Below are 14,955 nucleotides of genomic sequence, written 5' to 3' on the forward strand. Positions count from 1 at the left end.
ACCTATATATATATATATATATATATATATATATATATATACACACACACACACATATGAGGGTACTTCAAAAAGTTCAAAAGTTCATGGAAAAATAAAATTAAAAGATAATACATGAACTTTTTTTTTTTTTTTTTCCTTTTTGTCTTTTTTCATGTCCGGCAACGGATCGCAACCCTCAGTGTCGCCCCCGTACCGGACCGGGACCGGCAACGGGATCGCAACCCTCAGTGTTGCGTCCACACCTCGCTCAGCCAGTGAGCGGGAACCAGTCTGTATGTGGGATCCAAACCCTCGGCGGGAGCGCCACCGTGCTCCCAAGCGGCGCGCGCCACCGGGCCAGCCCAATACATGAACTTTTTAATGTACCATCATATATCTCTTGCTGCTTCTATTTCTTTGGAGATCCCTGACTAATACAGATGGCCTGAACAGATTCCTGATGTCAGGAATTGTTTTAGCTCCTGGATCTAGCCAAACCTGACATCAAATATTCCTGGAATTTTCACTTCAGTGGTCCCTCGAGTAGGGTTTCTGTCACTCGGAACCCAAAGGGTCCATCTCAGGAGGGAACAGTGAGCTCACACTGGCTGAGCTCTCATTCCATGCCAGGCCCACTGCTCCCCTTTTACCATTGACCTAGGCCTTGATGGATGCATGGAAGTTCACATGGGCATGAGGAAGACAGGGTGGAGTGAATAAGTGCAAAGCCACAGAGAAGTGGTGGAGCATAGCAAGCCCAGGAAACCAAACTATGTGGCCAGAGCAAAGGAAGTGACTGGCAAGAGACAGGGCTGGGGAAATTGTCAGGGGCCAGGCGATGAAGGGCTTTGGATGCCAGGCTGAGGAGTTTAGACTGTCCTGAGGACAGTGAAGGAGACATTGAAGAGTTTTAAACAAGGCAGAGACATGATCTGATTTATACTTTGGCTGGCTCACTCTGCAGAGTAGAAGACACAAGGAAGCAGAGAGAAAACAGAGGCAGGGAGGAATAATTTCTGGCTGGAGTTTTTACTGATGCTTCTGAAATCAGATTCTATATGTCATTTCTTTCTCATCTACTTGAAGCAGTACAGCACAGAGGTCAATGATACGGATTCCTGGATGCCTGGGTCTGGTTCTGCCACTATCTAACCTCAGGCATGTTAGTTAATACCTCAGTGCCTCGGTTTCCTCAATGAAGATAATGGCATTGTCTACCTACATAGGGTTTGTTGTAATGATTAAATGAGTCACTACACGTTTAGAGCTCAGCACAGTGTTTGACACATAGTAAACACCTAGTAGTTAGCAGCAATCTCATTCCTACTAAGCCTGCGGTGGGCTCCTGGGTTGCAAACCCCAGGCCCCAGGAGGACAGCTGCAGCCCTCTGCCCTCTCCCTGCACCACATAGCCCCACCTGTCTTCCCCAGAAGGCTGTGCCTGCCCCCATGGGCTCACACAGAGGCATGGCCAGCTTGGGCCCCAGGGAGCCGGGAAGTGTCAGAGATTCTTATCCAAATCTCAGTCCTGGGAATGAGGCTAGAACTGGGTGAGAACAAGCTTCCCAGTTCACACGGGCCCAAAGGGAGGGTCTCAGAAGCACAAAGGCTGTAAACTCAGGCCTTTCACCTCTGACCTCAAGATTCAGAAGTGAGAGACTCAAAGCCAGCTCAGCAACCCCTGAGGACCAACTTGGGAAGCAATTTCAATGAGATGAACAGAAAGCCAAAAGTTCAGGGCCGGCCCGGTGGCGCACTGGAGAGTGCGCCGCTTGGGAGTGCGGCGGCGCTCCCGCCGAGGGTTCGGATCCCATGTGGAGACCGGTTCCCGCTCACTGGCTGAGCATGGTGCGGGTGCAACACCGAGGGTTGCGATCCCGTTGCCGGTCAGTAAAAAAGACAAAAAGGAAAAAAAAAATCACTCAATAAAAGTTAGATGTCACTTCTGTCGATTTTCATTTCCCCTCTGTCCCCAGCACCATGAACAGTATCCAGCACAGAGGACACACCAATACGTATTTGCTGATTGATTGCAAGAATTTACTACTTTCTCCTATATATATATATATATATAGTTTTTTTCTCCTATATATATAGTTTTATTTTCTGCAAATATTTACCTGTCAATTGTCTTCCATGCCACATGTGTGTGGGAAAAGCATGGAAAGGTTAATTGCTGTCTAAATTGACCTGCTTTGTGTGAGGAGATGCTGGGCTTTCACTCTCCAAAAGTTCAGAGTCAAAGGCATCCTCAAATCCTCAGGCTTTCTAGGTGTGTGTTTCCAGTGTGTGGTGCAGTAGAAAGGGCCGCTCTGCCACCCACTCACTTGACAATCACTCCCTCCTTGGCCTCAGTTTTCTTGAATATCCAAAGATGGGGGTTAGATTCAAAGGTGACAAATAGGCTTCATCTTGTGGGCCAGATCTGATGAGTTGCTAGGTGGCTGCCTGGTTGGCTGGTTAGAGAGAGAGCTGGGGTGGAAGTGGTGGTTCTGCCATGCGTGGGAGGGAATGGGTGGCACATGGGCAGTCCTTGGCCTGGGTGGGTTAGCCCTGATTGCTCAGTCTTGATCACTAAAGCGGACCCCATGTCTGGCCCAGTCCTCTTTGTGGATCCTGACCTCAGCCATGCTTCTTATGACTCCCAAAGCAGGTCAGGAACTTCTTTAGGTCCCCACTTCTATACAAATTTTCTGGATCTTTCTACTTTCTTACATGATTAATACCAGCTCATCTGCTGGGGAGAGCTATGGGTTCGATATGAGACAACTTTCTAAAGGGAATTGATTTCCTTGATGACAATGAAGAGGGAGTCAGGCCTCATAAAAAAGCAAGCTGAAGCTCATTACGGTCCACACATCCTACCTGCCCTAGACGACCTTATGGCTCAGAATTTGTCATCCATGTCTCCAGCCTCTTCTCAGTCCCCTTTCCTGCCCTACTCAGTGGCATACTTTCCCTGCCCTCTCCTCTAACCAGGGGTTCAAAGCCCTCTTCATTGTCTCACTCATCAAGTTCTGATAAGCACCGATAAACTCATTCACTCTGAGGTGCCAATAACTAAAAACAGCTGGAGAGGAATTTCAAATGGTAAGATTCCAGGCATCAACAAACTGAAGGACTCAGCAGCAGTATTCGTGGGTCACAAGAGGGAGTAACCATCACTGAACACAGAACATTAGCTGTATTCAAATGTTTGTGCGTGGGGTATTGTTGTGCCAACAGTCCAGAGTTTGAGACATTCCAATGAGGGTTGCCCTACCCTATACAGCACATGGTAGAAAAGGGTACATACGGTCTCTGGAGCCATAGTGCCTGAGTTGGAATCTCGGCCCTACTACTTCCTTACTGTGTGACCTAGGGCACAAATCACTCGACTCTCTTTTTTTTTCCTCATTAAACTTTGTTTCAATGGGTCTCAAAATTCTGTGACAGATTTTTCATTACATTGTCTCCATTAAAAAGTATTGATTTTAAAAACTAATAACTTAAAACTCCCACACAAAAACCCAAAATGGTCCACAAAACGTTCTCCTTCCCTTCTGAAGTCTTTATGATGCATTGTTATAATTAACCAGTCTTTTTCTATTAAACTTAAATGGCCAATTGAGATAAACAGTGCTGAGACCGTTCTTCCACCACTGATTAAGACTGGGGTGGCAGGTATTAGGGATGACATTCATTTAGAATTTTGAGCTTTCTGGGCAGACTTGGTGACCTTGCCAGCTCCAGCAGCCTTCTTGTCCACTGCTTTGATGACACCCACAGCAACCGTCTGTCTCATATCATGAACAGCAAAATGACCCAGAGGAGGATAGTCAGAAAAGCTCTCAACACACATGGGCTTGCCAGGAACTATATCAATGATGGCAGCATCACCAGATTTCAAGAACTTAGGGCCATCTTCCTGCTTCTTACCAGAATGCTGATCCATCTTTTCTTCAGCTCAGCAAACTTGTGAGCAATGTGGGCTGTGTGACAATCCAGCCCAGGAGCATAAAAAGCACTGATTTGGCCTGGATGGTTCAGGATAATCACCTGAGCAATGAAGCCAGCTGCTTCCATTGGTGTGTCTTTTTTGCTGTCACCAGCAATGTTGCCACGATGAACATCTTTGACAGACACGTTCTTTTTTTTTTTTTCTCGCACAAATATATTTTAATTCAATGTGATAGCTTAACTGTAAGATAAAGAAAAAATAAATGTGAAACAAAATAGCATGTGTTTCAACATAAAATTGCTTGGGCAGGACTACAGGAAAAATACTCAGATGTGTGTGTCCATGCATAAATCACCTCATGTGGGACCCTCACAAATGCAGGCTGTTAACAGGTATGTGGTATTGCAACTCCACTACCACCAACATTGAGTCAATCTTCACCCTTCACTACAGATTCTGGAAGTGCATTCTTTCCTCATTTCCGTAGTTGTTGCACGACACTCCTGGAAATTCCACGCATGTTAAAGCTGTGGGAATTTGTAAAATGCAGCTAGGCTCTGGGCTCCAATAATTACACTCAGGCTTTTCATCCATGTGAGTGTCCAGTGGGGCAATCTTCATTGAGCAAGACTCTTCCTGCATTGCAGGACATCTACCATCCCTGGTCCCCGCCGGCTATCATTATGACAACCAGAAAAAAGCCCCCATAAATTTTCAAATTTCCCACTAAGTTTCACTGCCTTGGATGATTAAGCTGGGAAATGTGGGCTCTTCCTGTGGTTTGAAGACTGGGAAACAGGCAGCCAACAATTAGTTTCAGGGTCTCATTGCCATATCCTCATGACATTTCTGGCTATTGGCTTTGTTGAAACTTTAAAGGAGCAATGTCATTTAACACTGGAAATTGGATGGACAGACACGTTCTTAACGTGGAAGCCCCCATTGTCTCCAGGAAGGGCTTCACTCAAAGCTTCATGGTGCATGATAGAGTTTGGACATGTTGTCCCCAGCAAAACTCATGTGGAAATCTGATCTCCAATGTTGCAGTGTTGGGAGCTGTTTGAGTCATGGGGGTGGATCCCTCATGAATGGATTAATGCTCTCCCTGGGGGACGGGAGCCTGAGTGAGATCTTGCTCTATTGGCCCCACATGAGTTGGCTGTTTAAAAGACCCTGGCACCTCCCCGCTCTCTCTCTCTTGCTTTCTCTCACCATGTGATCTGCTCGTACCTTCTGCTGGCTGCTGTTTTCCGCCACAAGTAGAAGCAGCCTGAGGCCTGCACCAGATGCAGCTGTCCCAGAATCGTAAGCCAAACAAACTTCTGTTCTCTCTAAATTACCCAGTCTCGGGTATTTTGTTATAGGAACAGAAAACGGACTAATACAGTGCATTTCAACAGACTTTACTTCAGTTGTAGCATTGACTAGAGCAAAGGTGACCACCATGCCAGAGTCGAGAACACCAGTCTCTACTTGGCCCACAGGGACAGTACCAATACCCCCAGTTTTGTAGACATCCTGGAGGGGCAGATGCAAAGGTTCGTCAGTTGAACGAGTTGGTGGCAAGATGCAATCCAGAGATTTAAGCAGTTTGGTTCCACTGGCATTGCCATCTTTATGGGTGACTTACCATCCTTTGAACCAAGGCTTATTAGCACTTGGCTCCAGTATGTTGTCACCATTCCAACCAGAAATTGGCACAAATGCTACTGTGTCAGGGTTGTAGGCAATTTTCTCAATGTAGGTGCTCACTTCCTTAATGATTTCCTTGCCTCTCTTCTGGCTGTAGGGTGGCTCAGTGGAATCCATTTTGTTAACACCAACCATCAGTTGTGTCACGCTCAGCGTGTAAGCCAGAAGGGCATGCTCACAGGTCTGCCCATTCTGGGAGAAACCAGCTTCAAACTCACCAACACCAGCAGCAACAACCAGGACAGCACGGTCAGCCTGAGATGTACCTGTAATCATGTTTTCGATAAAGTCCCTTGTGTCCTGGGCATCAGTGATGGTCATATAATACTTGCTGGCCTCAAATTGCCACAGGGAGATATCAATGGTGATACCACGCTCATGATCAGCTTTCAGTTTACTCAAGACGCTGGCATACTTGAAGGAGCCCTTTCCCTTCTCAGCAGCCTCCTTCTCAAACTTTTTAATGGTTCTTTTGTCGATCCCACCACATTTGTAGATCAGATGGCCAGTAGTTGTGGACTTGCCCAAATCTACATGTCCAATTATGACAATGTTAATGAGTCTTTTCCTTTCCCATTTGGCTTTGATTTAGTGGTGGTTTTCATGACACCTGTGTTCTGGCAGTAAACTCGTTGCGGAAGAAAAAAAAGCCACTTAACTCTTTATACACCAATCTTCTGTTAATAACACGGGTTTGATGACAATAATAGTACCTGCCTCATAGATTGTTGAGGGGAGTAGATGAGCTCAGTGCTTAGAGCAATACCTGGCATACAGTCCATGCTGTCTAAGTGTTGGCTGTTATCACTGGCTTCTGAGGAGGCCATGCACTAGACCCAGGTATTGCAGCCTAAGGTGGCAGACACAAGGGTCCAGCCCTGGCCTGGCACATATCAGGTGTCAGCAAATATGAGCTCCCGCCTCCTACCTTGGTTTGAACTTGTGTCCAGAGCCAGGTTAGACACTAGATAAGAAAACACAGGGGATTCTTCTTCATGGCTCTGGGAGCCAGTTATTAGAAAGTCACCATGGCTTTGTCTCCATTGAAGAGATTGGAAAGTCAGGCCATCTCTCTCCTCTCTCTCTGTCCCTCCCATTGATTTCTTTCAGTCCCACATGTAGTTTCTGCATTTTAATCTGAGCCCCTTCCCCCAACCATGAATCTGGGAGGTCTTGGGAGCAGGGAATGTGTCTGTTTTATCACTGAGTCCTCGGGATCCAGCTTGGGTTCCACCCATTGTGGAATGAGGTGGGGGATTCAACTGAACATGAGGCTCGACCCAGTGAACAGGTGGTGGGTGTCCCTGAGTGGCTCCCTGCAGTGTCCCACCTCAGGGAAGCTGTTTTCCTGTGCTCCCCTCACACACGAGGCACTCTCCCCTCAGTACCTTTCCTTGGAACCCTGGTCAGTTTCCTTTTCCCACGCAGGCTTTGGTGGAGAAGGAAGCACACTGCAATCATCCTTTAGCAGGGCTGGGGATCATGAATTGCTGCCGACAGTCCCTGCTGACTCAGCAGCCATGTTACGTGGGATGAAACTCCACCCCCAACCACAGCTGATTGGACCTGGGATTGTCCCTGACCCAAGGGCTGCCCACTCAGGTGAGCTGGCCCAGTCAGATTCTACCTTGGGAATTAAGAACTGGGAAATGGAGGCTGAGCCAGACAGTGGTGGAGATAGAGCTGAAAGGTTGCCTAGAGGTAGACAGGTGATTATGATGCCAGGTTCAAGCTGAGCTCTGAGGAAGCAGAGGAAGCTGGTGGCAGAGACAGGAGGCCTAGCTGTCACATAGCAAGAAGCTGAGAGGCTGTGAGGTAACCACCAAAGGACAGAGAAAGCTGCTCCTCCAAGACACCTTAAATCGGAACCACCTTCCATTTCCAGTTCTCAGGAGGTCTGTGACACCATGTCTCCTCGTCTTGGATTTCCATGAGACGCCTGTACTGACACAGCCCCACTCTCTTCCATTGAGCTAGTGTCTCTGGTCCCTGTAACTAGGAAGGCCTTGACTTGCCCCCTGCTGGGCCCTTGGAGTTACACATCCTGCTTTAAGCCCTCTCCTCCTCCATGTGATTCTGCTGGATGTCATTTCATGGAGAGAGTGCCCCCTGCACCTTGCTCCCTCACATCCTGTCTTGGTGACCTCACACCTCAGAAGCAGCAGTGGCCTTGCTGTTCTTGAGAGAAGCTGGGGTACCCTGCACCTTTGGGGCTCTTGCCTCCAGCTATGCTTTTTGGAATTGATCATAGTCCCTGCCACATGGACTTCATTTCCTGCTACCTCTGTTGAGAAGATACTGAAGCCCAGCGCAGCTGGTCTGCTGCTGCCTCAACCCTCTGTTCCAAGCCAGCCCTGGCCATTGGATCACGTCCTTCATACCAGACCCAGATCACAGCACTGAGATCTGTTTTCACTGCTATGGTTTGAATGTTTGTGCCCTCCAAAACTCCTGTTGAGACTTAATCCACAATGTAGCAGTATTAAGAGGAAGGGCCTTCAAGAGGTGATTATGTCATGAGAGCTCAGCCCTCGGGGATGGATTAATTCATCCATTCATGGATTAGTGGATTAATGCGTTATCACAAGAGTGGGTCTGTTCTAAAAGCCAGTTTGACATGCTCTTGCCCTTTCACCACGAGGTGTCCTCTGCAATGTTAAGAAGGCCCTCACCAGATGTATCTCTCGACCTTAGACTTCCCATCTTCCAGAACTGTAAGAAATAAATTTTTCTTTATACATGATTCAATCTGTGGTATTCTGTTATAACAATAGAAAACAGACTAAAACACCACCCTTGAATAGGGGCGAAACCTTATGGTTTTTTTTTTTATCTGACAGTCTTGAATCTGCTGCTCAAATCCACACTCACACTCACTCTCATAAACTGGAAAAGAAATCTCTTATTTTATTAATGAAATCGAGTAAGGCTTGCAGCAGTGATCCTGGCAGCAATTACAGCAGGAGCGGGAGGAGAGGGATGGAGAGAGACTCAGGAATTGGGTCCTATTAGGGCTTAAGGCAGGAGTCCCCCAGGACTGGGAGAGACCAAATTCACAGGACCAGATCCCTAAGGCCCTCTCCGGAGCTACTGGTTGCTCCCTCCCCCATGGTGGCCCTGAGAAGAGAGGCCCTCAGTGTTCCTTATCCAGCCCTAGTTCAGGGCCTAGTTCAGTTTGAAATTCCTGGGTGCTGGGTTTACAGGGATGCCTTCTGGTGCCTGCAGGCTGGGCTCTTTCAAGGACGGTCATTGGCTTTTGTGTTTGGGAGGTGGGTCCAGAGCTCATCGTCTTCTAGGGGTGAATTCGGTTTCTCCTTCTGGACTTCAGAAGAACGTCCTATGGGGAAGAGGAAACAGGCCAGGTGGGTGCAGGCCTTGAGGTAGCCCACTCGGCCCAGGGCAAGATGGCACAACAGGCCCTGCCAAACTTCAGAGGCCCCTCTTGGTGTGGGCCCCAATGGTCACACACCAGCCACAGCCACAGCACACAGGAGGCCAGGGAGAAAGCAAGGGGAACACCTAGGAAGAGGGAAGGAGGGGACCGGGAGAAAGAGTGTGGGGTTCCTTGCAAAAAGCAAGTGACAGAAAACAGGGCCACTTAGGCCATCCCAGAGGACATGGTATAGCAGGCCAACTGTCTTGGGAGCATGAGGCCCTAATGTTTTGGGAAACTTGTAATAGAAATATCAACAAGTCCACGCCCAGGTCTGCCCCAGATACTGCCAACTGTGGGCTTCAGGCCACATCAGACACCAGTTCCACAGCCACCTGCCAGCTCTGTCCATGGGCACAGCCCTGTCACAGGGTGGGAAACACATCCCAAAGGTAGGCTTCACATTGTGTCCCACAGATAGAGCCCAGAGTCAAGGGAGGGAGAAGGCACAGAGAACAGTTTGGTCTGAGCAGGGCTTAGGCCCTGACGGGGCACAACAGGACATGAGCAACTCTAATCTGCAACCCTGGTTCTTTGGACCAGCCTTTAAAAACTCTTAATAGTCCTGGCTCTAGCCAAGCATGGCGGCTGGGGTGGAGCAGGGGCTCCCTGCAGGGTGGCAGTCACAGGAAAGGGCGGCACATTTTTCTTAGGACACCTCTGGGAGAAAATTCAGGCTGGGCTTCCCATGGGCTCTCCCAGCCCAGCATGCCTGGTTTGAGGCACCAGCTGTGCCCAAGAGGGAATGGTGCCCAGTGCTCCATCCTGCTCATTTGGATGCTGTGTGGGACCCGAGGCAGGTCCCAGGGGCTGTGGTGTGTCAGGATGCCTGGGTCCCACGCAAGTGCTCCAGACTGAGATCTGCTCCACTCCCTTGAGTGGAAAGGCCTTTGAGCCCGACAGAATTCCAGTGTGGCTAGTAGCAGGCCTGCGGCGCACTGCAGGGATGGTGCCTCATGCACTCCTACAGATGCCAGTCCAAAGAACCTGCCAACAGCATGGGCAGCAAATGGCCACTGCACGCAGCATGGACAGACGGGGCCCCACAGCCTGTCTGCCTATTCACCGCGGGCTCCAGCTGCAGGAGGAACCCATGTCTGTGCACAGGAGCACGGTCTTCAAGGAGCTTTCGAACTGGCTGGGGGCTTTCAGCTGCAGAGGAGGGACGAGAAGAGCTACATACACAGAGCAGAGCAGGAAACACAAAACAAGGCTCAGTTATTCCCACGCAGAGCTCCACTGGACCTCTCCCTTCACCCGGCTCCTGCCTCGGGTCCTGCTGAGGTCCTGGGTTCCAGAATTAGCAGCCACTAAACCTTGGTGTCTCCAAGACATGCAAGGAACTCAGCTTCTGCTGGGCAGGCACAGCCATGTTGGGCAAGCAGGGGTGTGACCAGCAAGTGTGGAGGGGAGGTGATGTCATTAGGTGAGGCAGAGAGACAAAGATGGAGAGAGAGAGGAGGAGAGAATATAGATCCGCACAGATACAGAGGCAGACACGTAGGCAATCACAGAGAAAGAAAGACTGGGCCAAGGCTGTCTGGAGGTCCCACCAAGTGAGGGCAAAAGCCTGTGGTCTTGGCTGCCTAGAGATGCAGCATGAGTGAATACAGTCAGACATCAGGAAGACCTTCCAGAGAGTGAAGGATGGACACAGAAATCTTTAAATGTTCTGATAATGTTAAAGGGGATAACGTTCTGAGTGGGGAATCAAAAATCCTGAGTCTTTGTCCCAACTTCACTGTTTACCTATCTGAGACCTTATCTAAGTCTCGGTTTCCTATATATAAGGAAGAATTTGGACAAGACAGCTTTGGAGGCAGCTCTGACAATACTTGAGGACCGTGACTTAGTTCTAGGATTTCTCTAGCCCAGGAGTTTTCTAGAAGCTATGACTACTAGAAGCTGTGTGCTTGGGCCATTTCTTCAGGCTGGATGAAAGCTGGGGGTGGGCTGAGTGGGCTAGAGGAAGGTGGCCAAGATTCTGGAAGAGAAGGAAGAGGAGGTGGTGGGCTGGATGCCCGCACACACTTACAGTTCATCGTCGTACTCCTTGGGGGGGCAGACAGCAACAACAAGGTCAATCCAGTCCTGTGGGGAGAAGCCGTGGGACTTGGGGTGTGCTCAGGGGTGGATGATGGGTCTGCCCCTGACAATCCATTCCCATTTCTGGGCATCATGGCCGAGGATCAGCCAGCTGGGTCTTTCTTCCCATGAGGAGGCAGGTACAGGCAGGGCTGGAGGTCCTCTTGCTGGGGACGGGCTCCACTGTAGGGTCCCCGGTCTGGGGAAGTTTCTAGTCTCTGAGGCTCCAGAAACATAGACCCCAGTGTTGCAAGGCCCCAAATGCTTATCTATGGGCCAGGGCCAGGCAGTAACCTCAAAATCACTTGGGGGAATTTCTTAAAAGTGTAGACTCATGGATTCGGCCCCTGAAAGTCAGGGGTGGATTGTGGGAAACTATTTTTAACAAGTTCCCTAGGCAATTCTGACGCACAGCCAACTGGGGAACTTCTGGCCTGGCTTTTTGATCTTAACACTGGAATCCCTTCATGGCATCACTGCCATCCTTGGCTTGCCCATCATTGTCCATCCTTGGCTTGGCTATATCCATTGAAAAGTATCTGAAATTTCACTGGGCCCCTCTACCATGAGATAGCTCCTAATATGAGCTGAAATCTCTTTCTCTTCCCAGGACTTCCTTCCATCCAACCCAACTCTGCCCTTGAGAATCACAGAGAACACTTCTGCTCCCTCTACCCTAATGCAGCCCTTCAGATAATCAAAGACAGTCATCATGTTACCCGTGAGTCTTCTCTTCTCCATATCCCTTCATGTGGGTCCTAGGCCCATCTGGTCAGCATCGTCGGCACTGAACTTAATACCTCAGGCTTGTCTGCCTGCATACAGTTGCACAGGTTGTGCATTGCACATGAGTGGGCACCATTTGCACTATACTCTACAGGAGGGCACCCCCTCAGATTGTGCAATGCACAGCCTGGGAGACCTTACGTGGTGGCCTTGACCCAGGTGGGTGTCTAATGTATGCAGAGCAGACTACCACAAGCCCCTCCTTCATTTTGGGTTCTCTGCTTCTGTTAATGACTTCTAGTAGCCCCAAGCTGTCTTGATTCCTGTTCAGTGTGCACTTAGAGAAGACCTTATGTCTTTTTGGGGGCTGGGCTGCCATGCCCAGTCTTCTGCAGTCTGTGATTCTGCCACTGGCCTTTTGGACTCAAGGTCAGGAATTGATATTTATTTTTCCAAATCCCATCTTGTCATATTTAGACCATCAGCTGGATGGGGTATGTGGGTGTCACCCAAGAGTTGCCTAGATTCTGGGTACTGGTCGGGTGGGACATCCTGACTATAAGCCTGACTGCAGAGGCCAGGGTTTGAGGTGGGCAGGCAAGGGAGGGAGAGGGAGAGGGGGCTCATTCTTACCCCACCCTGATTCCAGGCCTTCTGCAGGGTGGCCTCAGCCTCGGCCAGGGTGTAGTCTGTCACGATCTTGCCATTGATCGCCATGATCTCGTCCCCTTTCACAATGCCACCTGCAGGATGATGATGCTGATTGGCCAACTGGGCTGTATGTGGTATGTGCCTAGCCTGGGGCTTGGCAAAGGGGGTCACTCTGGGGCCACAGAAGAGGCCTGCTCCTGGGTTCTGAAGGCTCACATGGACTTGGAAAGCACAAGGGGAAACTCTACCCAGTTACTCAAATGATATTTCCTCCCCACCTATCCACACACCTTCACCCCAGCTCAGTAGAATCAGGACACCAGTGACAAATTGCCACCCAGCTCTTGTACAGACCTCTGTTACTGCAGAAAGAGACAGACCTGCATTTCCTGAGGTTATCAGAGACACGAGTGTTGCGAGCTGTCCTGCTCTGTGGCCCAGCCATGCTGATCTGCTTCAGGTCCCTGAACATGCCAGGCTCTTTCCTGACTCAGAGCCTTCATGTTCAGTTCCATCTGGAATGCTTGCCCTCTCTCTTCTCTACTTCCGTGTCTTATGAAACATATCCTCCTCAGAGAGGTCTTCTCTGACCCCCAACTCAATCTAAAGTAGGTCTTCCCAATTATTTTCTCACACAACTCTGATCCTTCTCTATATAGCATTTTTCACAATTCGTAATCATAAATTTATTTGTTATTTGTTCATTGATGGTCTCTCCTACCATACTGTCAGCTCCATGAGGGCTTAATGTAATCCCTGGCACAAAATTGAAACCTAACAGATATTTGTTGAATCAATGAATAGTGTTAAAAGGTGTTCCTGGATAAGCTGTTCTGTCACCTAATAATTTTTGGGAAAAGCCGAGTTATAAGCCAAACATAGTTATTGCAGGACTTGTCAGAGCCTTGAACATGCTAATATGCATTACAACTCTCTGAGAAGTGGACAGATTGTGCATGGTTTCCCATATCTCTTAGACATCAGAACCCTTTCTTGAGGAATTTTTCCCAGTCCTGATGTCCACAGAACATTCTCTGGGTTACACTGAAATAGATCACCCAGAAGCCTTGCAGGCATGATGGCCCACAGGAATGTGGTGTATGTTAGTAAAGATGGTGGCCGTGGTGGCTTAAAATACACGTGCTCCTGGGAAACTTCCACGAGCTGCCTGCATGACAAAGCAGGGCGAAATGCAGTTTCCTCTGCACAGTGGGACTGGGGCTACCTAGGTGACTTTCAATTTTCACTTTGTAAAAACCCAAGATGGGGCAGTAAGGCAGTGTTTGGGCTGGGGCTTTTTAAGTGGGGAGGGGCAGGAAGAGCCACCCATCCATCCTGGTCCTCTCTCCTTGCTAGACACGGCAGACAGGTGGCCTCTCTGGGCCAAGCAGCAACCCCTCCCCCAGCTGGCACAGAAATGAGGACAGAGGAGGAGGGTTTGGGCTGGGTGGGCAGCAGTGGGCCATGGTAATGGTGGCACAGAACAGAAATGAGGACAGAGGAGGAGGGTTTGGGCTGGGTGGGCAGCAGTGGGCCATGGTAATGCCTAGAGGAGCAGCTCCTCCTAGAGCTAAGATGAAGGCTCAGAATGTGGCTGAGAGGGGCCTGGGGTCACCAAGGCCATGGGTGGCAGAGCTGGACTTGCACCCAAGGCTCCCAGTGCCCGCACCCCACCTTAGTAACCCACAGAAGCCTGGCTGCCTGCCAGCAGGTGACTTTCCCTTCACTCCATCTCCTGCCTCAGGCCCTCACCTTCTACCACCTCATTCTACCACTGCCAGCTTGTGTGAAAGCCCGATTCCAGACCAGGGTCCCCATAGGGATCAGATCATAGGCTTCCCTGCTCTGGCCTGGGGAGGTCGGGGCCTGGGGCTCCCCCTCCGAGGGGCACCTATGCCTCCCTAAAGCACTTAGGAGCACTGAAGAGCCTCCTTGACTTGGAAAAAGAAATGGCTAATGGCAGAGTTTCAGACACGGACAGGTGAATGGGCAGATAATTTGAAGCAAGAGACTGTGCCTGGGGTTCACAGAGGCTCCGCTCATCAGCAGAGGGTGTTTTTGTTGATAAGGGGATAAAAGCAAAGCAAGAGGATCCTGCCACAAGAGAGACATGGGGTACGTGGGGAGCTGTCTGGCCCTCTAGGAGGGGGCAAGGCTGCAGATGACCTCAGGCAGAAGTGGCACTTGTGCTGGGCAGTAAAGCAACATGACCAAACTGCCAGGACTCAAGTCCTGCCTCCACCTTTTATTGGCTGTGGGTCCTTGAACAAGTACTTTAAGCTCTTTATGCCTCAGTTTCCTAAACTGCAAAATGAGGATGATAACACTGCTTATGTTTGGGGTTGTCGTGAGGATTGAATGAGTGAACACACTGAACGTGCAGACACAGGGTTATGTGCCGGATCCTTAGAACGGCATTCGGCACGTGGTTAGTTCTCAGAAAATT

General features: G+C 49.5%; 1 protein-coding gene and 1 pseudogene across 1 annotated transcript in view; both read right to left on the reverse strand.

The window, feature by feature from the left end:
• Window positions 1-3,572: 3,572 nt before the first annotated feature.
• Window positions 3,573-6,191, reverse strand: LOC103596136 (annotated as a pseudogene).
• Window positions 6,192-8,496: 2,305 nt separating this feature from the next.
• Window positions 8,497-14,955, reverse strand: part of USH1C (Usher syndrome 1C (autosomal recessive, severe)) — a 38,288-nt gene continuing 31,829 nt past the window's right edge. The window contains exons 17-19 of the mRNA XM_008579711.1: window positions 12,492-12,601; window positions 11,083-11,138; window positions 8,497-8,951 (exon numbers count right to left, since the gene is read on the reverse strand). Coding sequence (XP_008577933.1) covers window positions 8,939-8,951; window positions 11,083-11,138; window positions 12,492-12,601 — 179 coding nt within the window. The 3' untranslated portion in view covers window positions 8,497-8,938. The remainder of the gene's footprint in view (window positions 8,952-11,082; window positions 11,139-12,491; window positions 12,602-14,955) is intronic.

The sequence above is a fragment of the Galeopterus variegatus genome, unplaced genomic scaffold (genome assembly GCF_000696425.1).
Source record: "Galeopterus variegatus unplaced genomic scaffold, G_variegatus-3.0.2 Scaffold1946, whole genome shotgun sequence".
Lineage (NCBI taxonomy): Eukaryota > Metazoa > Chordata > Mammalia > Dermoptera > Cynocephalidae > Galeopterus > Galeopterus variegatus.